This window comes from Arabidopsis thaliana, chromosome 2 (assembly GCF_000001735.4).
Source record: "Arabidopsis thaliana chromosome 2, partial sequence".
In the NCBI taxonomy this organism is placed as follows: Eukaryota; Viridiplantae; Streptophyta; class Magnoliopsida; order Brassicales; family Brassicaceae; genus Arabidopsis; species Arabidopsis thaliana.
This window is the reverse complement of record NC_003071.7, coordinates 17654156-17679361: the sequence shown is the minus strand read 5'-3', so window position 1 is coordinate 17679361 and position 25206 is coordinate 17654156. Positions and strand designations below refer to the sequence as shown.

General features: G+C 34.6%; 7 protein-coding genes, 1 long non-coding RNA gene and 2 other non-coding genes across 12 annotated transcripts; 6 read left to right on the top strand and 4 right to left on the bottom strand.

Annotated features, from left to right (window-relative positions):
* The first annotated feature begins 68 nt into the window (after positions 1-68).
* AT2G42460 (MATH domain/coiled-coil protein) lies at positions 69-1486 on the top strand. The gene is made up of 4 exons (NM_001202802.1): positions 69-221; positions 350-510; positions 625-830; positions 919-1486. The coding sequence occupies exons 1-4, from the start codon at positions 115-117 to the stop codon at positions 1342-1344; spliced, it is 900 nt and encodes a 299-aa protein (NP_001189731.1). The 5' UTR covers positions 69-114; the 3' UTR covers positions 1345-1486.
* Positions 1487-2624: 1138 nt separating this feature from the next.
* AT2G42455 (MATH domain/coiled-coil protein) lies at positions 2625-2963 on the top strand (the record flags this gene model as incomplete). Its single annotated transcript, NM_001336974.1, has 1 exon — positions 2625-2963. Exon 1 carries the CDS (start codon positions 2649-2651, stop codon positions 2961-2963), a length of 315 nt encoding a protein of 104 aa, NP_001324762.1. The 5' UTR covers positions 2625-2648.
* Positions 2964-4261: 1298 nt separating this feature from the next.
* AT2G42450 (alpha/beta-Hydrolases superfamily protein) lies at positions 4262-7260 on the top strand. Its single transcript, NM_129806.4, has 8 exons — positions 4262-4547; positions 4805-5128; positions 5212-5399; positions 5486-5836; positions 5919-6119; positions 6211-6281; positions 6363-6502; positions 6612-7260. The coding sequence occupies exons 1-8, from the start codon at positions 4508-4510 to the stop codon at positions 6935-6937; spliced, it is 1641 nt and encodes a 546-aa protein (NP_181773.2). The 5' UTR covers positions 4262-4507; the 3' UTR covers positions 6938-7260.
* A 2265-nt stretch (positions 7261-9525) lies between these two features.
* On the top strand, positions 9526-10661 carry ASL15 (Lateral organ boundaries (LOB) domain family protein). The gene is made up of 2 exons (NM_180039.5): positions 9526-9890; positions 10019-10661. The coding sequence occupies exons 1-2, from the start codon at positions 9612-9614 to the stop codon at positions 10472-10474; spliced, it is 735 nt and encodes a 244-aa protein (NP_850370.4). The 5' UTR covers positions 9526-9611; the 3' UTR covers positions 10475-10661.
* Positions 10662-14024: 3363 nt separating this feature from the next.
* On the bottom strand, positions 14025-16009 carry LBD16 (lateral organ boundaries-domain 16). The gene is made up of 2 exons (NM_129804.4): positions 15392-16009; positions 14025-14643 (listed from the first exon to the last, which is right to left on the bottom strand). Exons 1-2 carry the CDS (start codon positions 15692-15694, stop codon positions 14209-14211), a joined length of 738 nt encoding a protein of 245 aa, NP_565973.1. The 5' UTR covers positions 15695-16009; the 3' UTR covers positions 14025-14208.
* A 994-nt stretch (positions 16010-17003) lies between these two features.
* Positions 17004-17528, top strand: AT2G42425. The gene is made up of 2 exons (NR_143770.1): positions 17004-17127; positions 17234-17528. It is a non-coding gene; the product is annotated as an other RNA (non-coding RNA).
* Positions 17529-18513: 985 nt separating this feature from the next.
* AT2G42420 lies at positions 18514-18584 on the bottom strand. Its single transcript has one exon. It is a non-coding gene; the product is annotated as a tRNA-Gly (tRNA).
* Positions 18585-20385: 1801 nt separating this feature from the next.
* On the bottom strand, positions 20386-21538 carry ZFP11 (zinc finger protein 11). 3 transcript variants are annotated; one of them, NM_001336972.1, is made up of 2 exons: positions 21355-21538; positions 20386-21272 (listed from the first exon to the last, which is right to left on the bottom strand). In NM_001336972.1, exon 2 carries the CDS (start codon positions 21210-21212, stop codon positions 20568-20570), a length of 645 nt encoding a protein of 214 aa, NP_001324610.1. In that variant the 5' UTR covers positions 21213-21272; positions 21355-21538; the 3' UTR covers positions 20386-20567. The 3 variants fall into 3 exon arrangements, with proteins under 3 accessions (NP_001324610.1, NP_001324609.1, NP_181770.1); NM_001336973.1 differs by having other exon boundaries at positions 21477-21538; NM_129803.2 differs by lacking the exon at positions 21355-21538 and having other exon boundaries at positions 20400-21273.
* Positions 21539-21629: 91 nt separating this feature from the next.
* AT2G09375 lies at positions 21630-22008 on the bottom strand. The gene has a single exon (NR_140524.1). It is a non-coding gene; the product is annotated as an other RNA (long non-coding RNA).
* A 490-nt stretch (positions 22009-22498) lies between these two features.
* Positions 22499-25192, top strand: VOZ2 (vascular plant one zinc finger protein 2). The gene is made up of 6 exons (NM_129802.6): positions 22499-22678; positions 22921-22975; positions 23069-23284; positions 23401-23604; positions 23792-24320; positions 24457-25192. The coding sequence occupies exons 3-6, from the start codon at positions 23081-23083 to the stop codon at positions 24870-24872; spliced, it is 1353 nt and encodes a 450-aa protein (NP_565972.1). The 5' UTR covers positions 22499-22678; positions 22921-22975; positions 23069-23080; the 3' UTR covers positions 24873-25192.
* Positions 25193-25206: the final 14 nt, after the last annotated feature.

The following is a 25206-nucleotide window of genomic DNA, read 5'->3' as shown; positions in this document are numbered from 1 at the left end:
AAGGAATTATAAAGTCTTTTTCTTTCCGTGTCTGACTTATAAAGCAAGAACCAAACAAGTCTCTTGTCCCTCACTGGAAGAACCAAACCCTAAAATTACGAAAGCGTTCTTGAGATGATGGAGATAGATTTGCAGAAGACTTTTACCTGGAAGATAGAAAATTTCTCCGGAAGGAAATTTCCAATAACGTCTACTGTGTTCTCAAGCGGTGGCTGCGAATGGTAAAATTAACTTAGAAGAACCGGATAGGATCATAAGCTTTTTTAAACTCAATTGTCTAGATTCTGCAAATAAACTTGTACGTATCTCTAAATAGGGTTTAATCTTTTTTTGTTTTTCTTTCTCTCAGCTATGTTCTAATTCGTCCCAAGGGAGATGGCTTTGAAGATTACTTATCTCTGTATCTATGCGTTGGGAACCCTAAATCATTGCAACCTGGATGGAAAAGGCGAGCCAGTTTGCACTTCATTGTATTGAATCAATCAGGCAAAGAGGTCCATAGAACATCTGGTAACATATCTTATCTTCCAAGTCTGAATTCTTAAGAGGCAGAAACTATATAAATATCTCATTGATGAAAAGGGAAAAAGCTTAAAATTTATATTTTGATTGTCTTGCATGCAGAAAGATATGGCTTGTTTGGTCCTGAGATCCCTGGCTGGGGTTTTCGAACGGCGTTGCCTCTTACCAAGTTACAAGATAGAGAGTTGTTGGAGAACAACACTCTCTTCATTGAAGTCTACATTAAAGTTACTGAAGTTGTTCATGAAGGGGATGAAACAAGGAAGGATATGTTAGATTTCAAAGGTTTCAATGTTCTTTCTTCTCAAGTAAGTTAAGAATCGCTGATGTGTTTTAGTAGATACAACCTGAGTTTGGATTTGGTTCACATAATTATATATTTCTTGTTGCTGGCAGATTGCTTCGGTGAGCCCGATATTCGCTAAGTACCCAAAATTTGCGGATGATATCAAACCAACAAGCAAAGCGGTGAAGACAGTATACCTGAAGATTCTCCTCGGCCTTATCAAGACAGTAAACAAGCCTCCAGAGATCTTTTCAGAGACTGAACTAATCAAGGCTTATAGCAGCTTAATTGATCTAATGGAAGTGGGCTTTAGGGTGAAGTGGTTGAAGTCAAAGCTTGATGAGATTTCCTTGGCGAGGAAGAAAAAAGTTGATGCTGATGCGGCTCGGGTCCAAGAGCTCGAGGGAAAGGTCAAGAATCAAGTTGAACTGGACAAGGAGAAAACCAAGTCTCATGTTGAACCTAAAATGTTATCGTTCAAGGATTATGCTTCCCCTGTGAGTCCTTGGATTCCACGAAGGAAGAGATCCGATTAAGAGAAAGACTGAAAGACAATAATATATGTTCATCGTTTCTTTTTTTGCATTCTTCTTTCAAGTTTTCCTTTAGAATATATATTAGAGAATATAAACTAAATTAGGTGTTAGAGAATATAAACTAAAGATAGATTCATCATTAGTTCGAAGGTAGAATCACATACTAGCTAGTAGCTCTAAGTACAAAACCAAACCCATTTTGGTTTTCATACAATTAAGCTCATTAGGAACCCTTTATCTCCTGCAAAGTGTATGTTAGTTCTGTTCTCGATCCAAATCGTACAAATGTGGTATATATATAGGTGGAGAGATCAAGTTTAAGCTTGGAATAAAAATATATTCTTATCACAAACGAAGGAGCTCTAAGAACTCAGCAAATAATGTTTAAGAAAAAAAAAAAAATATATATATATATGGTTACGTCCCCTCTCACTAAAAAGGGCTTGAGACAATGTGTGAGTGTATTCGAAACAGGCTTACGGAGATTAGTCTCTTCTCCTAAGGTGCCTTGCGTCACAAGTCCTTGATTTTCAGTTAACTTTCTCTTTTTCTTATCTCAATCTCAAGAATCCGAATAATAAAACTAAAGATTTCTTATGATAAAACAGAGCAATCATGCGACAGTTAAAAATATTATGAAATTCTACATGATGAGTTTATTAACGACATTTTTTTTTAATTAACTAAAGCACGGATCTAAACACTTTTGAGTTTTGACTTTTTCATTTGATTTTCTTCCTTCTTTGGAATTCTTTTAATTAACTTTTTCCTTGATTTCAAACGTCTTCATCAAGTATCATATCTCATGAATAAGTTAAACGTAAACAAACAAAAAAGTATATATATTGTATGGAAATAAGTTATGAGAATTTTTCCATTTTGATTCCTTAATAAGGCTTTTTACTTCTTTTTTTTTGTTTCAACGTCTCTTTTTATTTTTTACCATTAATGTAAGCAGTATCAACATTACAGCTCCAAACAGCTTCTGATCTGTAACTGCTAATCCTCTGTTTTTGTCTTGACTTGCAAGGTGACCGACGTACGGAATTGGGCTCAGGACATTGCCTCTTAGCAAGCTTCAAGAGGAAGGATTTTTGGAGAATAACAAACTGATCATTAGAGTGGAAGTTAAAGTAGCTGAAGAAGGATATTTAACTGGGAAGGAGATGTTTGAAATCAAAGGTTTTGAAGTTCCTTCTTCTCAGGTAGGTTAAGGAGCTTCACGTATTCTTTTTCTTTCTTGCTTTTTCTGGATAACCAGATGTTGTTGTTGTTGGTAGGTTATTTCTGTGAGCCAGCTTTTCATGAAACACCCAGACATTGCAACTGGTTTCAAACTAAATGGCAAAGGTCTGAAGACAGCATACATGAGTCTTCTCCTCAGCCTCATCGAGACGTTGCGAAGGCCTCCACTGAGCTTTTCTGATATTGAGTTAAGCAAGGCTAACAGCACGTTGAGGGAGCTGACAGAAGCGGGCTTTAAGCTGGATTGGTTAAAGAAAAAGCTTGAGGAGGTTTCCTTGAAGAGGAAGAATGCAGTAGATGATGGTTCTCGTGTCAAACAAGTGGAGGAACGCATCAAAATTCTGAAGGTTGACATTGTCGGAACTCAAAGATGAGTTGCAATTTGAGAAGACTAGATCTGCTGCTGCTAATCAACCTTTGTCGTTTGATGACATTGTTTAACATCAAAATCAAGTTTTGTGTTTCATAAATATCTCTGGGATTTTTCATTACTCTTTGAATCCAGTTTTCAGTTATAAGCTTCAACCTGTGTAATAAATAGCTGCACAACAAAATGCAAAACGAAATATTCATAGTATCTCAAAATAGTTTTTTTGTGACTTCTAAAATCACACAACTTTCAGAAGAAGAATGACGAAACATAAATTATAGAGGAGGAACATCACTACTATTTTCATTTTTTCAGCCAATCACAGCGCTCCTCTATACGCCCACTCGCACCTACTTCACGTCACGCGCTCAATTCCATACCCATTCGCACCAACCTCGCGTTGAGCGCGTGTCATCAATTTCTATAGGGGTAAACCCACAAAATCATGTCTATTTCTATTCTACTCGTTTTGATTCCAAAAGAGCCTCGCGTGACCCCAAAACCTTTTTTTCTGAAAACCATATTAACTCTAATGCAAACCAAACCCAAATCAATTTCAATTTCAAAACCATGTAAACCGAACCGAAATCATAACACCAAAAAGACAACCTAGCAATATACTCATATATCGTCAATTTCACTATTAATCCAACGAGCCAGTTTATTGCGATGACGTTTCTAATGCTTCCTAATGACATGTTTTTAACTTATGTTGATCGTTTCATCCTCTGTTTAGTCCTGACCACTTTTCTTAGTTCAAATGTTTTGATTGAAAGCAATGAAACCCAAACATAGTTTCCTTGCAACAAAAGCTTTTTACTTTATAAACATGCATAATTTGATCATTTTATTTAAGTTTAAATTTTCGAGTCTCTTTGTTTCTCTTAACTTTGTTGATTTGTGTTTATTCTCCTCTATTACGTAACTCAACCAAGCCCTAAATTTGGGTTTTGACTTGTATAGGAAGAAACCAATCAGGGATTTTCAAAGGCCTTACAAATACAGAATTATGGTTCCAAGAAAATGTTTGAGTTAACGAGAGGTTAAGTTCTAAAGAAGTTTATGACATATTTGGTTTGTTGATTCATTGTTCAAGTTTTTAATTATTCTGGTATCCTTGTTTCACTAAACGTCGTCTACAGAGACTAAAGTTTTCTGTTTCTTAACCCCTCTCTATGAAATAAACAGAGCAAATCCTCTGTTTCTAGCAAATCCTCTGTTTCTTTGACCAAAAGACGTAAATACCCTGATTCTTTACTTTAAAATTCACCGGATTTTAAATGGACTGATAAGAAAAGGCCCAATAAAGCCCATTACTCATTGCTGAATAAGTCTGGATGAATCCAGTCGGTGAGCTTTCGTTCTTTTCCTCCGGTTTTGGTTTTCCGATTTGCTTGCCGCCGATAATCTCCGACTTTAATGCTCCGCCGTGTCTTCGAAGTTGCACTTACTTAAAGCTTTTTCTCTTCCGCCGTCGGCTTTGGAAGGATCCTTCTCTTTGAAAGGTGGATTCTTTTTGGCCGGAGAAAGCCAATTCTGAGCTCGCCAATGGCTAACAGAGCATTGAACCGGCTTCTACGGAATTTCTGTAAGCTCTAATTACCTTTTATCTCTGGAAATTTAAAGCCCTTTTTCGATAGAGTGTTGAACACGGAGAAATCACTGATGATAGATACTTAGCTTCTGTTCTTGTTTTATGACTTTTGTGGAAACAAACAATCTCTTTATGGTTACTCTAATAAGATTTTAGCTTGGCAATTGAATATGGTATGATATGAAAGTTTTGGAATTTAGTAAGAATTCTTGACAAGTTTCAACCTTTTTGTTTTTTTTTTTGTTTTTCAGTTGTAGAAAGTTCACCATTCAGGAAGAGAAGTGGATTGTATCAAGGAGTTGTTTACAATGTAATCAAACGGTTTCAGTCTCATTTATCAGAGTCCGGGAAGGTAGAAAAGGAGTTAGAAGAGCAGGAGGCAGAGAAGAGAAGGCCTAGTAGTGTCACTTCTTCGAGGTCCGGATTAGAGAAAAGAAGACAATTTGAATCAGGAATCGACAATGATAGCTCTAGTGATGAAGATACAGGTGATGGAAAGTGGAAACTAGACCTAGCTTGGCTCACTAAAGCACTTGAGCCAGCTATGCAATTACGTAGATGGGCTCTTCCAACAGGTTTGTATCATATGGTGCATTCATTGTGCTTCTTAAAATCCATTATGCTGTGGCAATGTTTAATGTGTGTTTTCTTTCTCTAGGAGAGAAGTCACTGCCTGGTAGTCGATCTCTGTCTGAGATAATTGCTAGTATTCAGAGGAGTAGGCTTGGGATTGAAGGTTGGACTTTTGGTGATCTTACTATTGGTCTCTATCTTATATACCTTAGACAAGCATCCTTGTCTCCATTTGAGGACGTCAAGGGCGTAGAAGTTGTTTCAGAGTCTACAGTAAGAACATTATTCTAATCATTGTCATGTTGATAACTTACCTTTTACTACATTCTAAGTAGCTTTCTTTTTTTTCCTTTTTTCAGGTTTATGATCTGATATATAATGCGGAGTTAGCAAAAGGTTGTTACAGGGATAGTGTGAGTGGTCTTGCAAAGAACACCATGCTTCGAGAGAATAACATTCTTAAATTTGTGAAAGATTCAAGTGTTATGAGGCCTGGATACTACATAGGAGTTGATCATCGAAGGAAACTTGTTGTCTTTGGAATACGCGGGACACATACAATTTACGATCTTATCACTGACATTGTCTCTTCAAGCGATGAAGAAGTCACTTTTGAAGGCTACTCAACACACTTTGGAACTGCTGAAGCTGCACGATGGTTCCTTAACCACGAATTGCAAACTATAAGAAGATGCTTAGCGAAATACGAGGTGATGATATAATCCTTGTTGTTCCTTTTTTTTTGTGAGGCATGAGAAGGATGGATTTTTATTGCAATGAACGCATCCATAGGGATACAAGCTACGGCTTGTTGGTCATTCTCTCGGCGGTGCTATAGCCTCCTTAATGGCGATAATGCTCAAGAAAATGCCAAGGGAGGAATTGGGATTCGATGCTGAAATTATTTCAGCCGTTGGGTATGCGACACCTCCTTGTGTTTCCAAAGAGCTTGCAGAGAATTGCTCTGAGTTTGTAACAACTATTGTAATGCAGGTCAGAACAAAAAAAAAAACTCTCTTCTCTTGATCAAATTTTACTGAGATTACTTTCTTCTTGAAACTCACAGCATTTCCCCCGATTTCAGGACGACATTATACCTAGACTCAGTGCAGCTTCTCTAGCGAGATTGAGGAATGAAATCCTTCAGACAGATTGGTAAGCAAACAACCTTCTCTTCTTGAAACTTGACTAGCCTTTTACAATCAGTTTGTTTACCACTGTGACTTGTAAATCCAGGACAAGTGTAATTGAGAAGGAAGAATGGAAGAACGTTTTGGATTTGGTAACAAACGCAAAACAAGTTGTCACCTCTGTGCAAGACGTAGCTAGAAAAGTTTCTGATTATGCAAACTTCGGAAACAAAAAAGAAGTTCCAGGTAACTACTACTTGAGCACGAGTTTCTTTCGCGTGATTCTGTGTATCATTAGAAGACTTAATTATGTACTTAACGCTTCATGAATCTCATCTTTCTTAAATCTTATCAGAAATCCCGTCATCCAAGAACAACCAGTCTGGGATATTAATCTCTGACTCTACTACTAAAGATGTTGTGAAATTGCCAGAAGAGTTATATGTACCGGGTGCAGTTTACTATCTGATGAGGAGCCTAAGAGGAACCCCGAAAAGCTCAGCAGGAAAACAAGTAGAGTACTATAGTCTATGGAAGAGAGATCCAGGACAACATTTTCAGAGGATACTTCTCTCCGGTAATTTCATTACAGACCATAAATGTGATAGCCATTACTACGCTCTGCGAGATGTGCTCAAAGGATTTCCCAGTTTCATCAACGAAAGCATCTTTAAGAAGTGAAATACTGAAATGGAATCTCATCTCTGGATAGAACGTAATGTTTTAGTTTGTGAGTTTGTCTGCAAACATTTTTTTAAGAATAAATGATCAGTTTATCCCAGCATGAAAAAATTATGCTTCTTAGAAATTTTGAATGATTAATGAAAAGCTGGCTGTGATTGCTGATTGGTTCTACTTTTATATGTAACAATAGATCATTAGTGTTGGTTTGTGTTTAAACAAACTGTTATGTATCAATCATGCTCCACGATACCTAAATGTATAGTTTAAAGCCGATTTGGGTTGCTTTAAACTTTTTGTATAGTACATTGCATAAAGTCTCCTCCTTTTTTTAGACTTTATATAGTGTGTCTTAAGCTAAACACTAAAAATTGTTCTTTTAACTCCGTTGCTACAAGATTCTCTCATTTGTCGGATCTCACACTATTCACTTCACCGATCCCAACAAGTATATCTAAATCATTTGTGTTTTTTTCAAAATTTTCTATATTATAAAAGTCCATAAAAAACTCGATTTACTATTTAAAAATAATTTTATATAGGAACGGGTGGGAAAATAAGTTCATATGAAGTGAATGAATAAATGTTTGTTTTAGTCACTGATTGGTAGCTACTGATTGTAGTTATAGGCACTAAGAGTTAAAAGAGTGGGTTTAAGAGCAATGCATAGACCCACAAGAAAAGAAAATGAGAATTACGTCTTTTGCGTTTGCTTCCATTTACTTGCATATTAGGTAGTGTTCAACTTTGTCTTTCCCTTAGCCGCCGCTTTTGTGTCTCGATGTCTTTCTATCACTCCCTTTGTAAGCTAATAAATTAGTAATACTAATTACTTTCCCCCATAATTCATCATTTGTTTGAAATTATACATAATACATTGTTATTATTTGTATATTGTTTATATCGGAACTACGCACATGTGAGGAAAAAAAATATTAGACAATGATATTAGTTGAGTTTGCTAATACAGCTCAAGAAAACGAATTAAGGGTGAGTAGTGGTGGCATATCTTTGATTTGGCCAACTAGATAAACTCGATGTACATACAAATCGAAACATGAAATAAGTGGAACACTAATTTTAATATTGAGTAAACCATTCCCTTATATTGAGGTTTAGAATTTGAAATTTTGTCTCTCGTTCAAACTAAGTACACACGCCTAACTATTTTCTTGTATGCAAGTAATATTAAACTCACCCATCATCTATTCATCTTTAACAAGAAAATTATTAAACTAATCCATTTAAGTTAAGAACGATGTAAGTAATTTAATTGTAACCTTTTGATAAGGAAATGATAATTAATGTCGCATATATAAAATAAACACAACAACATTCTTTTCAGGGTACTTTTCTTGTCCATCTATTAAAAACTCAATATTCAACTATTTACATGATCTTATCTATCTTAAGTACGTAGATTGGTTGTCCACCTATATATATATATATATATATATATATATATATATATATATATTAGGGTTGAAATATTTTCCAAATTAACATCTTCGAAAATTTATGGAGCTTATCGTAACTTCTTTCAGAGAGCAACAACTCTTAATAGAACTGATTGCATTCTTTGTGAATGTAAATTCTATCATTATCATGTAACTTGTATCATTATCATAAATATAGCTATATAATTTGAATACTGCCAAATATACATGTTTTAATACTTCAAAACAAAAACTGGTTTTGTTGACAAAAAAAAAAATACGTTTTAAATTTGCAATATGTCGTGTGTGGGTCAGAATTGTCGATCCATAGTTCCATTAAAATGCGAGAAAAGCTTAATTGTGAACCAGATTATATATAATTAGATTGATTAGTATGCTACAATTACACTGAATGCTATACCTTTAAAAAAAAAAAAAAAAAAACTGTGTCACACTCTACTCAAACTATATGACGTATCACATACCATACAATGTCTCCGTTGTCTCTACAATATTTTTGGAACTATGGTTATGAGTTATACACAAATTAAATATTAATGAAGAGGTTAAGCGGTCTCATTCAAGTTTCGTGATAATGAAATCCAGTTATACGGTAAGATGTTTATTTCTATGGAAATAGAACGTTCTAGCTAGAGAATAGAGATGGAGCGTTTGGATTTTAGGCTTGGTGTAGTTCAGTTTTTTTAAAAAAAATATTTTTTTTAAAAGAACGTTCATGTAGAGTATAGTAAGATAGCTAAGGCACTTATTTATTTTAGGATGCATGTCATGCTTATATTAAACGCAAATCCATGAGATTTTCCAGTAATTAATGAATTGGTATAATATGATGAATGTATGATTTTGTGCCAGTTTACTTTTTACTAACTGTAGCTTAGTTTTTCTTGCATATATCAATTATATATATAATTGGAGTTAATATCCAATTTTATCATAAATATCTACATCATTAAAAAGCAATAAAAAAAAAATCCAGATCGATTGTAAAATCTTCTTAGCAGAAATTTAAGAAAAATAATGAAAATCAATTACAATGAGAAAGGTGTAGGCCACTAAGAAGACAAATTGTGATTAAATAATGTAAAGAGTATATGAAACCCACCTTCATCTACATCTTTATAAAAATTCCCCCTAAGCTAATGCTCCTCCATTCTTAAAGCTACTCAAGGTTAATCATCAAAGACCTAAATACTTAGTAACACATAATAGTCATCACCATGACTGGCTCTGGCTCTCCTTGTGGAGCTTGTAAGTTTTTAAGAAGGAGATGTGTAAAAGGATGTGTGTTTGCCCCATACTTTTGCCATGAACAAGGAGCTTCCCATTTTGCAGCAATTCACCAAGTGTTTGGAGCCAGCAATGCTTCTAAATTGCTCTCTCATCTTCCCATGGAGGATCGACGTGAAGCCGCTACTACAATCTATTATGAAGCTCAAGCTCGCCGTCAAGACCCCATCTATGGCTGCGTTTCTCATATCTTTTCCCTCCAACAACAAGTAAATATATAAAACTTCCTCTATTTAACCCTAGTCTTGATTTTGGATATGACAAAATGTGAATATCATATGATATATGCATAATTTGTAAATACGGATCACTAATTTTCTTGTGGTGTTATTCGTAGGTTGTGAATTTACAAACACAGCTAGAGATTCTAAAGCAACAAGCAACACAAAGCATGATGGCTATTGATTCTCCCTCCATAGAAAACCCTAATTACTATCAAGACACTAAGCCTCAATATCTTCAAGAATCTCATGATCTCCATCATCATCATCTAACCACTTCGAATTGTCAAACGGAGCAAAACTCTGATCTTAAGAACATCATGACGTCGTGCTACCACCAAATGGAAATCGAAACGACGCCGTTCACAGGAGCTGGCGGAGATACCATGGCGGGGAGTTACTACTACAACTCCTCTAGTGGCTGCAGCGAAGAACTTAAATCGGTCTCCACCAACGGCGAATTTTCCAAATACTCTGAATTGGATCAGCACTTGACGAACACTTTTAATCAGTATCGTCATGGCGGCAATAATCTGATATCCGAGAGTTTAGGGTACATCACGTATTCTTGATGCTTTTGTGAAGATATCAATCATATCAATGAACACGATCAAGAACCGATATAAATTTTTATATATTTTTTACTTTATATTAAGTTTATAAATCCTATGGATGAAATGCTTTTTAGTGCTTTAGTTTCCATTTGATATTAGTTTATAAGCTTTAAAAGTTTTATTTTTTTCTCTATATACACATAACATCGGAGTCAAGTCGTCGAATATATTATTAGGGAACCCACAAACGAAAAATCCCCAAGCAGCGAAACTTAACTCGTTGGAAAATTCTGTTTTAGACATTCTAGGCTAATGATTTCCGCCTTTTTCTATTCTTGGAAACAAAACTAAGAATTAGCAACTAATTATTATCTACACCCTAATCTATAATTTTAATATTTTGGCTACAGTTAGGAGGTTTTATCTATAGTTAAATCACGTGAGTTTCTTATCGATTAGGGTTTAGATACTAGTTAGTTGCTAATTCTAAGTTATCAAAAAATTATATAAGTCACTCAAATGGAGTTGAAAAACATCTTTAGTTTGTTGAAAATTCCAACTTCTTCTCTTAATTTTTTGGTATGGAGAATTTTCAAATTGTTATAACACATGATTTTCGAAATAAAAGAATATGGTCATCAATCACGACTTGACATATATTCAGTATATAAATTAGTTAGACTATTCACAGTAATCCCAAAATCTGTGTCTAACTAAAAGCATCATTGACATTATGATAATTCTTTAATGAACCTAAAAACTATAAGGCCCATTTACAAAGTGTATTGGTCTGAGTTTTATAGAAATGGGCCTAGAACTCTCGCTAGTCACTGAAATGTGCCACATGGCAGTATGGCACATGACACCTCCAAAGGCACTGATTCAAGAAATGCAAATAAACTAATTATACACGGCCTGGGGAAAGAAATAGAGAGGTGGGCCATCTTTATAAACAAACGACTTTAGCAGGCCGCACGTGTGATAGATAGATAGTTCAACGGTCAAAGACTTCGATTGTGTACTTAAGCCACGGGTCCCACGTGCGTTAACTCTTGCCGTTTCAATCCCTTTTACCAATTAAGAAATTTTGACAAGAAGACAATAGTTCGTGTTTATTCCCTGTCAGTCGACACGTCATTGTACTCAAATATATGCATTTACAATAATGTACTTACTTTGCTTTTGCTAAATCATTTCTCTCTTAGGATAATAATAGTTACCTTTATACATCCAATTAATTATCGATGATTACCTTTTCCTTTCTCTATATGTCGTTTTTAATATTATTCCGAACCATATATGTTCGTGATGAATGTAACTGGTGATATCATGTTTTGACCACCTGCTTTTGATCTGTTTTATATAATAACTAGTAAAACGAGAGAGAGTGTGAATATAATTGTTTGACGAAAAAAAAGAAGAGATTGAATACAATTTGTCTTCGGTAATGGGCTCGAAGAACTTGATATTATATAATAAACATAATAAATACGCACATACATAAACGGCTTGACTAAGAACAGCGATCGCCGAATTCTTGTTCATAACTCACAACCATAATTAAGTTTAGATTAGAAACTTTGCTTCGAAATATATGTTTTTAAACAATTTTGATGTTTCCCACCTAAATCATACTATCATACTCAGAAATTATTATTAACGTGATGCATTCCATTAACCACAATCAGTTTATATAGTTTACTGTTCACTGAAAAGTGAATAAAATTTCAAACAAAAAAACTGTTAGTTGTGAGTGATAATGAAATGTAAATTGTCTGTCTTTCTGAGCCCCACAAAAATGAGATGTTAAATTGTCCAAATTCTCCAATCTTCACTTTACATGTTGAAGTGACCAACATTCTAACATGTTAATAATAAAGTAATAAGGTGAGACATGTATCACACAATATACAACTTTACTTGATATTTTGGTAGTCTACCAAATGTTAAACTGAAGACAGACTATCAAATTAATTAATGACTGTCAAACTAACTAACCAGGTGAAACTATTGATCTTTTTTAAGCGTCTAGGTGAAATATTGATCATGTGCTTAATTAAACTTGTTTTTTTCTTCTATTAATAACTTGTTTTTGATTAGGTTACCTCGAGATTACAAACCATAAAGTCCTTTCTAAAAAGACTAAAAGAGCACTTGTGATTTTGGATGTGGACAACAATCGAAGCTTCTTGGTGGGGAATCGGGTTAGAATTAGATGAGACTGATTAGAGTTTGCAAAGTAGAACTAATTAAAGATCATTTTTTTGAATTTAATTAAAAAGATTGCATACAATTTAGGGAACATTTTGTCTAATAGGACCACTACAATTTATATGGTGGATTGGTACCATAGTAATTAACAAGACATTGCTTAGTTAATGTTAGGTAAACATGTTTATTAAATGTAATATTAATGCGTGGTCCATTTATATATTACTAGTAAAGTAATAGATGAAATGATTTTCGATGATTTGCTGCTCTGACAGACAATCATAACATCCATCCCTCCTATGTTTTCCAAAATTGTTGTTTTTTCTATATCAACAATTTAACTTCTTTTTTTATTCATTTATAAAAAATACATATTTTATTGTGAAAATAAAAGTTGACTTGTACCCACATTATGTTTATCGTTAAGACCATATGCCTTTTTTGCCTTCATAGAGATGCTAAAAAGAAATGGTTAGTTGACATAGTTACAACCATTAAATCATATAAGAATATCGATTCATAGAGATGTGGGTAAATTTATTTGCAAGGTTTAGATTTAATTACAATAATACAGACGACATGCACTCATCTAATTAATCATCTTGTCATTTTTTCTGAAAACTCAAATATTCCTTACTTCCTCGTTTGTGGCAACACTAACTGAAGATTTTCTTTTAACTTCCACAGAAACTAGACATAATTAGTAACGAGCCAAATAAACTATTTTATGGAATGAATCATATACCAATTAAAATTAAAAAATTTAATGATTTTAATGTCTTGTGAATAAAGTCAACCCCTTGGATGCGCGCCGCACACGTCTACAATTATTAGGAAAGGAAATTTAGTGAATCCTTAAACAAAGTCATACAAGGTGATGGAGCTCAGTCTACTACATTACACAGAAGCATTTTTATTACTAACCTATAAAATTTATATATCCTACATATTATTTTCTCTTTACTCGCGTGACATTACTTCTTTCTTTGCTTGGTTTTATATTATCCATCGAATATGGATTTATATATAATGTCGAGTGACCTCGATTAGTTACTTATAAACTCTTTTTTTGTTGTGGGTAATCAAAAAGCTTATGATAAGGCATTGAATACGTGAATATCAGATTAGTCAAATATAAACATCTATATTGATAAACAAATAAAGCCATATGAACTAAACAAAACCATATATGAATTCCATGATTGTTGAATATTTCTTTTCTTTTAGAAGATTTGTAATATTGATCGATCATGACTAAATGATCATTTCTGTTTCAATTCTCCGTTCAACAATTGGTATTCTTTCCAAAACAAATTATCAGATTTATCGGTTCAGCTAAACCGATTAAAAAAATTACTGTCAAGTCAAATATTTCAGTGATTGATCAATGGCCAGTGACTTAAAGCAAACATGGATGTGTAGTAGACATCTTATTGATGATAGCATGTGAACATGGAATGTTCTATTGTCTTGTTTTTTTTTTCTTCGAATAAAAACATCTCATTTGTTCTCTGACTGTCTACATAACTTACCAACTTATCTTAGTTCTTCATCATTCTAAGAGCCAAAGCCTGAAGCTCACCTAAATCGCTACTACAATAACTCACTGATCTCTTCTTGTTAGGATATCCTTCGTGAAACCCTATTCCATCGTGACCGTATACTCCTCCTCCGGTTTGATGATGAGTCTCTCGCACGTTGGCTGTTGTGGTGACGTCACTGCTCGTGTTGCTGAAAGATTCTTCTAGCGAGCTCTGTGGCGAGACCGGATTGTTAGGGTTTACATGACCGTAGTAAGGTTGATGATGGTTATACGGTGTTGAGTATGCACTACCGATCGGAGAGACACTAGTTTGTTGCCACGTCATAAACTGGTTGGTACTTTCCGAGCTGTGTCTTAGATCTCCGGCGGCTGACGTCTGGTGGCCAGCTATCTGTGCCTTCATTTGCATGACTTGTGATTGCAAGAAAGCCACCTATATAAACGCATCAAACGCTAAGTTAAACAAGATTGATTCCAATTCTATTCATAAGTTGTAAGATCATTTACTAAAAAGAAAAAAAAAAGTTGTAAGATCATATGTAGACGAATTAGTAAAGGCTTCTTCGTTTATTGTGAATATGTATGTTTTATAGTCTATTTTTCTTCATTGAAATTGATGTTTTGTGCCAAAAGAAAATGAAATGTTTTTATGTAAGTCTATTTGGTATATCTAAATGTTAGCACATATATAATTTCATATTCCTAGAATAGTAAATGCATCAGTATAAATATGTTTACTTTTGTAAGCGTTTCATTAATATGCAAAAAATATTCAAAACATCAATTTTCATGAAACGGAAAGAACATGTACAGTGTCGTTTACTCAAGATTTTGGCGAATCGAAAATGACAAACATAAGAAATGAAAACATCATGACAAATATTTATTGGAAAACTGATTATTTATCGTTGTAACGTTTTCTTAAAACTAAATTATTAAAATCTCAAACTTTAATTTTAAAAAAAAATTAGGCAAAGCAAAAAGGAAGAAAAGCCCTAATGTGAAAACAAAAGAAATGATGGGAAAAGAAGTTGTTCCTAGCTAATTCATCAAGATTCAGAGAACATTCGATCTCATGCAGGAAATATCATACGAGTCAACCACCACATAAATTCCGTTAGTAACTAAACAAAAAGTCTATAAAGACCGATGGAGCACTACCGATTTACTCGGTCAATTACCTGTTGTTGGAGGGCAAAGATATGAGAGACACATCCATAAACAGGGTCATGAAGACGAGCCTGAGCTTCGTAGGCGATGGTGACGACAGCTTCACATCGATCATGGATTGGAACATTAAGCAAGAGCTTAGAAACGTTGCTTGCTCCAAACACCTTGTGAATAGCTGCGAATCTTGCTGCTCCTTGCTCCGATGAGAAGTACGGTGCAAATATACAATCGGATGCGCACTTCCTCCTCAAGAACTTGCATGCACCGCATGGTGAACCTGTCCCCGCCGTTGTACCGTTACCGGAAGATGCCATCGGCGAAACGAACAAAAAAGTGATGATTTTTATGTTATATGTACAAAAAGAAAGAAGGGGTTTCCTTGTTTTAAGTACTTTTTTTTTTGTTGACTGGATATTTTGAAGAGATGTTGAAAAGATTGGAAGAAGTGATGATTTTAGAATTGGGATCGTCGGAGATGTGCACGAGCGAACTAGGAAATGGTGATGGTGGAAAAAGAACAAGAAATGAAATGATGATGGAGAAGTGTTTGGTGTCTTTGGGTGGATTTTATAAAAGGAACATTATCATGAGAGAGAAAGAGTTTTTTTTTTTTCTTTTCTTTCTTGGGCATACTAATTTAAAATGTTCACTCAATGATCAAATTTACAATCACATATAAATATCTAATATGATACTATTTTAATTAGTTATTTTTGGTCTACCATATTGTGTCATCTCTGAATATAAAATACTTTAATTCTCCATCACTAAAGTATGAGCCATACTTATCGTTTCGTTTATAAATTGTAATATATAATGAAACTACAATCCATTTGCCCAAAGAAAAACAAACTGACACTATAATTCCAATATCACAATATTTTTCGACGTCCTTTTATGGAGTTTAGACTATAGTAAAATTGCTTACACGACGAATTTTATGCTATAGTGGGTGTCTTTAATTATATGTGTGGTTTTAGTATAACAACCAAAATTGGTTTGCACTTTGCAAGTTTGAAACTCAAACAACATTAAAGAAATAAATTTGACATTTGAGGAGAAGCCACATAGAAACACTATATTTAGTCGGTAGATAGATGATGAACTAAAAATCAGTATCAAAGTGTATACGAAGAATAGCCTAGTCTATAAATAACAACAGTTTACTCAACACAAATAACATCTACTGAGATTCTGGTTCTTACAAATAAAATGAATGCAATTAATGTCCAAATTTATCGAGTGAGCCAAAGGGTGTGAATGGTAGACAATGGAGGGTCACATGTTGGATTCTAAGGAGACAATCAATAATGGAGACTGCAACATGAGACTTCTAATTTATTGGGTTTTAATATTATATTTACAATTATTGGATTTCAATTTAATTAGTCCAACTTCTTTTTCTTTTCATTCGTGGATTTGTATAGAAAAATATCCATATTTTTAGTAATGAGGTAGTCTTAGGTCTTCTATCACTTTATCTCGTATTATTTTATACCCGGATACGTTTGGTTCTTGGAGCTTCAAAGCAAACTCAATTAATAATCAATTTTGTCTATCTTCTTTCATTCATTCTTTATTTTTATTTTAATTTTAGAAAAGTTATTTTATAAGTTCTTCCGCCGAACGCCGGACATCGGAACTGCTGCTGTTTGTCGTGAAGTGTGGGGACCGGATGAACCGGCAAATGCCGGTAAAGATGTACCGACAAATGCTAATGCCATGAATGTATTTGAAGCCCATTTATGTAAGTATAATTGTTAAATGCGTAATTATAAGCTAATTAAACTCCCTTTATGACAAAACAAACACTAAAGCTCGTAATATTGATTGATCGTGCTGGATCTGCTTAGGTGGCTTAGGAATATTTGGTTACATGGAGTGAGTATGTAGCTGGTACAGACTAGGATTCAAATCACCTGAGGAGATTATTAGAATTTAATATGTTACAAAAAAAAGTATTAATATTATGTACTTACGGATTTTGCACACGAGAGAAATCGTGTGATTCAATTAGGATTAGTGTACGCATGTGACTTTCTTCACTTAGTGCTCGTGTACTTTAAAAGTTACTCGGATATGGTTATAGTTGGTAAGTTTGTTATCATGTAAATAAAAAAAAATCAAATAAGCAACCGAAAATTTGAGAAACAAGACCAAATTAACTATAGTTTCATTTTTTTTCTCAACTACAGTCATGTTATCAAACTTGCAAATGAGTTAGCTGAATTATATTTAGTGAAATAAAATCATTTTTATGTATTTCATTTATGTGCATGAACCATGCTAAGCCATTTTCTAATCGTTTTAATTTTATTGGATGTTCCAGAAAAAAAAAAAGATAAATTCAAATCAATATCGGCTGAAAGAATATACTAATTATTTGTCAATATTTTAAAAGTTTTAATTGTCTCAAAACATCTTAGTAATTATGTTCCCATAATCCCAATTTAACATTGTAGTTCATGGTAATCTAAATTGAAGTACGAGATAATTTAGGACGTATTACTGGAACAGTGAAGTAACATAACTAAACGTTAAAAGACTACTAAAACACTTGAGCAATGGGATCATAATTACTGTTATTTAAGAATTAGTTGAGATAATTGCAGTTTGCGCTAACCCGTTTTTCTTTTCCGGTTTAGATCATAAATTACAGAAGAATGTTTAATGACATAATAACTTAACTCGAGGGAAAACTAAATCCCTTGGGAGTTTTCTCCATCACGCCTGACTAAAGCAAAAATGTCTCTTTGTGTTTAAAACTTACAATTCCCATTCGGACTTTCTCGATTTTTCCAAATATCATTAAAATACTTTTTTAGTTCACAAATAAATCCTATATTTTATTTGCATTGCATCGTCGCTTTCGAATTTCAGTTCCAGATATTTGAATTCCCATGGCTATATGCAAATTTTAACCAGTAGATGTTGGTAAGAATAACTAAATGAAACAATCGGTAAAAGAAACATAAGAGAAATTTTTGAACTCAAGGAGTGTAATCATGTGGTTGGGAGGAAGGACAACATAACACATAAAAAAGGCCTAGTGTTTACGGACTGAAAAGCAAAATGGGCCGTTAAAGCCCACATAGGTTCATTACGATGTTGGGCGTTGGTTTGTTAAAAAAATTGCACCAGCCGGGAATTGAACCCGGGTCTGTACCGTGGCAGGGTACTATTCTACCACTAGACCACTGGTGCTTCGATGTCCAGGCGTTTCCAAAGATTAAATTTATAGGTTCCTCGCACACTAATTGATACATCTCAATTTTCTTTTGTATTCTTTGGTCGAAGGATGACAAACTCTATCACATTTTACTCTATCATAATTCATATGAGAACATAATTTTGTATGTCACGCGGTTCCATCAGAACAATCACCTCAGACAAAATAAAAAGATTCTTGGGTTGGAATGAACCGGTGAGAAGACATAACTAAAAACATGTGATTTTGAGATAGAGACAGAAGTCAATGTGATTGGACAGTTAACAAAACCTATAAGTGTTTACAGTTTTAGCCAAATAATCTCTAGGATTGCTCAAATAAATTCCTCACCATAACTAGAAGTTAGAACTTAGAATTAGAACCAAATCTATTTAAGACAGTGAATTGCAACGGAAGGTGATTATTGTAAGAAACACTAAAACTTGGGGATACATTTGTAAGAAGTAGAAAAATATTAGGCTGCATGATGAAAATCTCTTACCTTTCACATCACCCAAACACAAATAAACTCACTGTAATTATTATTCATAGAAAAGGGAAGAATTGAAGGGAACGTAGAGATTAGAGTGGAAAGTGATCGATTCTAAAAAAGGAAAGGTGATGATGGATTGTATATATTAAATTAAAATTGTTGGGGAAGATGGAAAATGTCAGATTAAATTTGTTCATGGGGAAACCACAAACATCCCAAATGTATTGACCAAACATTCCATTTTCTTGTTTCCTTTTCACATCACTTGTTTTCTAATTTTCTAATCTTGTCTCCTACACTCTTGGCTCTTGATCTGTCTGTACTCTCTACATTCATTCATGTTTAGTATAAATATAGTTGATATGGTATTGAATTCCATGACCAAAAAAAGTAGTATAATCACATGCCATCAAAATTGAATATTGTTCAAATTTAATGGTTTTTGATTGTATATTCGAAAAGAGACATTATTATTTGAAGAAATAACTAGGGATGAAGTCTCTTTTTGAACTACATATCCATCCACACTCACACGTGTGATGAATCAAAGAAGTATAAAATTGTTTTAATTTAATAGTAACATTTTGTTGGTCAATATGAGTGGTTGAATTTGACTGAGGCATATTTAGATATTAGCCTGGCATTTAATTTGATTAACAAACTCTCGTTTGTTTAGGCACACGAATTTGATCAAAGTCACATTCACAACTCTGAATTCTCCATCTTCCAACGGTTCTTCAGGCTTTCGACTATATATAAACTGAATGTGGAATAATTTAAAGACATTTTTCTCAACAATGAGAAAATTGTTTTCATTTTTTTCACGCACACATACCATTAAGTGCTTTCACGACATGCATGAGAAATGCTAGATATATGTAATTATACATAAAGATGTGATGGTGAGTGTAAAAGATGAAAACATTAACTATTCATGAGTCAATTGATCATCATCCATCTTTATATGTTTCATAGTACCACTTTGTCGCATGCGTCTGTGTCTCATCAACCCATCTCTATAATAATGCAATCTTTATCACTTTTTGTCTTTCTTAATACTCACATACACATGCAACCCACTTTCTCTAATCCTAATTTCTAGCTTCTATACTGCACGTAATTCTACTACACAGTTTCATATTGTATAACAACATTAGGGATGATTGAAATTGACAAATTTATAACCAATAATAACACAATTAATAAAGTTAAAAAATTATAACATCGTTGTTTTCTTTTAAAAATCTTCTCTTGATTGAAAAAACTAGGAAAATAACACATATACTGTTGAACACTCTTGATAAAAAAATCATATGGAGATTTTTTCAACTTTAATTTCATTTTGACTTCCAATAAATTTAAGCCTAATACTATTTAATACCATTAGCCTGAATGCAATCACAATCTCTAGCTCACGTACTGCTCAGCTAAACATGATTATACTAGATATAATTTTGAAGTACAAATACTAGCTAATCAAAAGAATTTAGAGGTAGCCTAGTCGAAGCTCCAAATCAAGAACTTGGTTGGGATTCCTCAAACTCATCCCAAGCTCCAACCCCATGACTTGATCATCTTTCTTATTCATCAGATCCCCACGGCTTATCTCACATCTTACTGAATGACATGCATCGATGGCACTTTTCTTGATCTCTCTGCTACATACATTGCTCTTGTTCTTCTCTCTGTCCATCATCAAACCTCCATAGCTAGTAGTACTGTCCAAAAGATCAAACCGGGCAGAAGGAAAAGGAGTGGTTTTGGATCTCTGGTTGGTTAGGGAAGGCTCAAGATGAGCTGTTGTTGTTGAAGAGGAAGAAGAAGAGCTAAAATTAGGGTTAGGGTTTGCAATAGGTGTGTGGTGGTGAGGTTCGAAGAGCCAAGAAGGGATCTGCCTGAGTTTTGCTCTGTCTCTTCTATGAACATTCATGTGGCCTCCAAGTGCTTGAGCAGATCTGAACTCTCTCCTGCAGAAGCTGCAAGTGTAATTCTTGGGAGGCCATGGGATCAGCCCAGCTTCGTAATTCTTGTAGTGATTCATGATGACTCTGTTGTCACCATTACCGTCTTCTCCTTCTTCTTCTTGGGTTTTGTCTCTGTTACTAAAACTTGCCAAATGTGTTCTCTTCATATTTTCCAACAGATGATGATCAATGCTGGTGGTGAATGATGAAGATAGTATGATACTCCCCTGCATGAAATAAACTAAGATGTTATGTATGTATATATTAATTCAAAAGTGAGAAAGAATAAGAGTGGGGGATGATGAAAACCGTATAGATAGAGATTTTTGAGTTTGATGAGGAACTAAGGAAGAATGTAACTACGGAGGAGTTACTATGTGTTATATAGAGTCAAAAGGGAAACAAAAACAGAAGGTGGTTTTTATCCTTACTTGAGGAAGGAGGTGCATGTACGGATGATCATTTATTAGGGTTTAAGTCTGTTACATGTTTGGTCAGATATATTGGAGAATAATGAGTATAGGCTAGGCTATGTTCGATTAGATATCATGAGTGGAAATTATTTAAAAAAATAAAATAAAAAGAGAGAAAGAAAGAGACAAAGAGGTAGTTTCATGATTAAGAGGGAGAGAAAGAGGAATTGAATAGAGGCTACTTAACTCATGATGCTCATATGCCTGCAATGTGTCTGCTTGTTACTATAATTGGAAGTTACTTGAGACCAATGTTATTGTGGTATGGGAACTCTGTGTTGCATTAATATTTTGTGTCAAAATCTTGCAGGGAGATAACTTGCCATTTCATTTTCATCATATTCCATCTCTGGCTCCACAAATCTCTTCATTATATATATTTGAACATCTATTATATACACACAAGATAGCCTAAAAATATGAACATGTGTTTAGTTTTTTGATATGGAGAGATTGTAGTGAATAGTGATGGAGGGCCAAAAGAAACCAAAACTATTACTAATTGATTTTGACATTGATTAGAAGAAACTGTAAAGGAAAGAAACAAGGCTTGTGTATGCATTAAGGACATAGACAATGACGTCCCTGATGTCTTCAGAGTTATTGCAGCTTATATCCATAACTAAGAAAACTTACATATTACTTTAAAACTAAGTAATAAACCAGTAACGCTAACAATCGTATGCCACATCTAGACAAGTGTAAACAAAATTGGTGGATATAGAATTATAACCCTATCAGCATATCAACTTTATGGGTTGAGGAACTCAATTTCGGTTGTCAAATATATATTGTGTGACAAATTTTAACTTATCAAATTTTATTCTCATTCCTTAATCAAGCATTAAAGTTTTCTCAATTGACCAATCTCTAAGAATTGAAAAAATAATCTTCATCTAGTTAATGCATATCTATTGAATTTGGAAAATTTAAAAGTTTTTTTTTATTAATTTTGTTTTTGGGAAAATCATAAAAGACACCCTCCCCTCAATAGAAGATGAAACGCGGCGTTTCATAAATAAAAACGAGAAAATCAAAATCGTCGCTCTCTGTTTGCTGGCGTAACTTAGCCTTGTTCTTCTTCTTCATCGCGATATCTCCGGTGTCTTCTTCGTCTCCATCAGAAGAAGAAGCTCTCTGTATCCATCCATATCGAAAAAGTATGAACTTTATCCGAATTTCTTCTCAATTTTATGGATTTATTAGTCAGACTCATGTTAGGGTTTTGTTCGATTTCATGAATTTAGGGTTGAAATTTTGCTTGTTTGTATAGACTCTAATGGAACTGATGGTTTGTTTTAGGATTGGGTTGATCTAAAAAAATGCTTTTTTGCTTTGTTGTTGTCGTGAATTCTGCTCAATACCTTCCATTAAGTAATCAGTTTTGGTTTGTGATGAATAGCCAGAGATCGGAGGAAGGAGAGAGAGATACCAATCTCTGTTGCTTTGGTTTTAAGGTAATGTGTTTGTTTCCTTCCTCATGAGAATCGGAATATTAAGGTATTTTGTGGTTAAGATTTTAGTTGATTTTTGAGAATGGTTTTGGTCAGGGTTTAGAGGAGATGTCAAACCACCCGAAGATCACATCGGCGCATCAGAATGTGGAGGAGAAGCTAAGGGAACTTCAGGAGAGGTTCTGTCATCTTCAAGCTGCTAGGAAAGAAGGGCGGCATGGTGACCTTGCGCTTTTAGAAGCCCAAATCTCTCAGAATATTCGGGAGTGGCAAGCTGAACTCACTGCTCCTTCTCCTGAATCTTCTCTGTTGGTTCGTCCTACTCCATTACCATACTTCTCTATGGTTTATGGTTCCAATTCTTTGAAAAATAGTGAATCTGTAAGCTTGGTTGAGATTTAGCTCTTTTGGTCTTTAACATGTTGCAGGGTGAAGGTATTAGCCAATTCCTTGAGGAGTTTGCTCCTCTGTTGAAATTAGACGAGGAGGATGATGCAACTAGTACGCTAAAAGAACATGCTGGAGCAAAGCCTGATCCTGAGGGTTTTTCTCAAAGCTTGTGCCCTCCTGAATGGACATCTGAGAATTTTAGTCAAAGTCCTTTCAACGGAAATTTCTCCTGCGGCTTTGAGGTGAGCTAGATACAGTTTCTGCGTCAAAATTGTCTTCTATAATCTTTTGATTGTTGGTTAGATGTTCCTAGACATTTGAACACCGTTGATTCTTTATTCCAGTTCAGCTATGAGTTTTGATCTTTTTCATTCTTGTCTTAGTTTTGATTTTGTTTCCTTATGTACAAGTTCACCTTTTCTATCTCAGGATGCTCTTAATAGCACAGAAACACATGGCCAGCAACTCCATTATGGATATGAAGGGTTTGATCCAAGCATAAACTCCGCTCCTGATTTCCATGACCAAAAACTCAGCAGCAACTTGGATATAACTTCTCAGTATGATTATATTTTCTCCGAAGTGCGTCAGGAACTAGATAACAGCCCTTCCACTAAGCTTGATTCTTCTGAAGAGATTGACAACTTTGCTGAATTTTCTACTCCATCAAGTGTCCGTGTGCCTCCATCTGCTTTTCTGGGACCTAAGTGTGCACTATGGGATTGCACAAGGCCTGCTCAGGGCTCCGAGTGGTACCTGGATTACTGCAGTAACTACCATGGGACTCTAGCTCTGAATGAAGATTCGCCTGGCACAGCACCTGTATTGAGGCCAGGGGGCATCAGTTTGAAAGATAATCTATTGATTGATGCTCTTCGTGCAAAGACTCAGGGTAAGAATGTTGGGATCCCAGTGTGTGAAGGAGCTGTTAACACAAAATGCCCATGGAACGCAGCAGGTGAGAGCATTGTCCCACTAGAGCCCAGTTTTGCTTCTCTCTTTGTTTTAGTTCAACATTTCGTTGCCTCTTTGAAAACAGAAGCCTTATGTGAGTTTCTTACTTTTGCCTGACCCTTAATTTTTTGTACTTGCAGAGCTATTTCATCTTGAACTGGTTGAAGGCGAAACAATTAGAGAGTGGCTCTTCTTTGACAAACCTAGAAGAGCATATGATAGCGGAAACCGAAAGCAAAGATCACTTCCAGATTACAGTGGAAGAGGTTGGCATGAATCAAGAAAACAACTGATGAAGGAACAAGAAGGCCAGAAGAGATCTTACTATATGGATCCACAACCTCCAGGTCCCTTTGAGTGGCATCTCTTTGAATACCAAATCAATGAATCTGACGCATGTGCGTTATATCGCCTAGAACTTAAAGTAGGAAATGGAAAGAAGAGTCCTAAGGGAAAGATTTCAAAAGACCCTCTGGCTGATCTGCAGAAGAAGATGGGACAGTTTAAAGTGGCTTCAGACAAACCCTCTCCTCCAACCAAAGGTCGTAAGGAGTGAAGTTAGCTATTGGTAATCTAACTCAAGACTCCTGCAACAATAGCTCCAAGTTGTCTCCAGCATTCTACAAAAGAGCCATCGCCACCTCTGTTTTCTTTTTTTTTTTCTTTCTGACTGTATTATGAAGAGATAGGATCTTTGATGTGTTGTGTTAATATGGACAAGTCTGGTCTTTGCCCTTTTTCTTGATAGAATCGTAGATGGGTTTGTAAATTTTTGCATTTTATTTTTCTCCTTTAAAACCACAAGGATTTTGTTAACGAAGTGGTGTATTCATATTTCAAAGGTACATTTGCAACACCATTGATTCTTTATTCCAATTCTTATCTACGTG

What these genes read in the sequence shown, in the direction of transcription:
- AT2G42460 (NM_001202802.1), top strand. Translation starts at nt 115, where the DNA reads ATGATGGAGATAGATTTGCAGAAGACTTTTACCTGGAAGATAGAAAAT. An exon ending in TCAAGCGGTGGCTGCGAATG is followed by an intron (nt 222 to 349) that starts GTAAAATTAACT and finishes TCTTTCTCTCAG; the next exon opens with CTATGTTCTAATTCGTCCCA. An exon ending in AGAGGTCCATAGAACATCTG is followed by an intron (nt 511 to 624) that starts GTAACATATCTT and finishes TCTTGCATGCAG; the next exon opens with AAAGATATGGCTTGTTTGGT.
- VOZ2 (NM_129802.6), top strand. Translation starts at nt 23,081, where the DNA reads ATGTCAAACCACCCGAAGATCACATCGGCGCATCAGAATGTGGAGGAG. An exon ending in ATTTCTCCTGCGGCTTTGAG is followed by an intron (nt 23,605 to 23,791) that starts GTGAGCTAGATA and finishes TTTCTATCTCAG; the next exon opens with GATGCTCTTAATAGCACAGA. An exon ending in ATGCCCATGGAACGCAGCAG is followed by an intron (nt 24,321 to 24,456) that starts GTGAGAGCATTG and finishes TTGTACTTGCAG; the next exon opens with AGCTATTTCATCTTGAACTG.
- ASL15 (NM_180039.5), top strand. Translation starts at nt 9,612, where the DNA reads ATGACTGGCTCTGGCTCTCCTTGTGGAGCTTGTAAGTTTTTAAGAAGG. An exon ending in TCTTTTCCCTCCAACAACAA is followed by an intron (nt 9,891 to 10,018) that starts GTAAATATATAA and finishes TGTTATTCGTAG; the next exon opens with GTTGTGAATTTACAAACACA.
- AT2G42450 (NM_129806.4), top strand. Translation starts at nt 4,508, where the DNA reads ATGGCTAACAGAGCATTGAACCGGCTTCTACGGAATTTCT. An exon ending in TAGATGGGCTCTTCCAACAG is followed by an intron (nt 5,129 to 5,211) that starts GTTTGTATCATA and finishes TTCTTTCTCTAG; the next exon opens with GAGAGAAGTCACTGCCTGGT. An exon ending in AAGTTGTTTCAGAGTCTACA is followed by an intron (nt 5,400 to 5,485) that starts GTAAGAACATTA and finishes TCCTTTTTTCAG; the next exon opens with GTTTATGATCTGATATATAA.
- LBD16 (NM_129804.4), bottom strand. Translation starts at nt 15,694, where the DNA reads ATGGCATCTTCCGGTAACGGTACAACGGCGGGGACAGGTTCACCATGC. An exon ending in TCTTTGCCCTCCAACAACAG is followed by an intron (nt 14,644 to 15,391) that starts GTAATTGACCGA and finishes GCGTTTATATAG; the next exon opens with GTGGCTTTCTTGCAATCACA.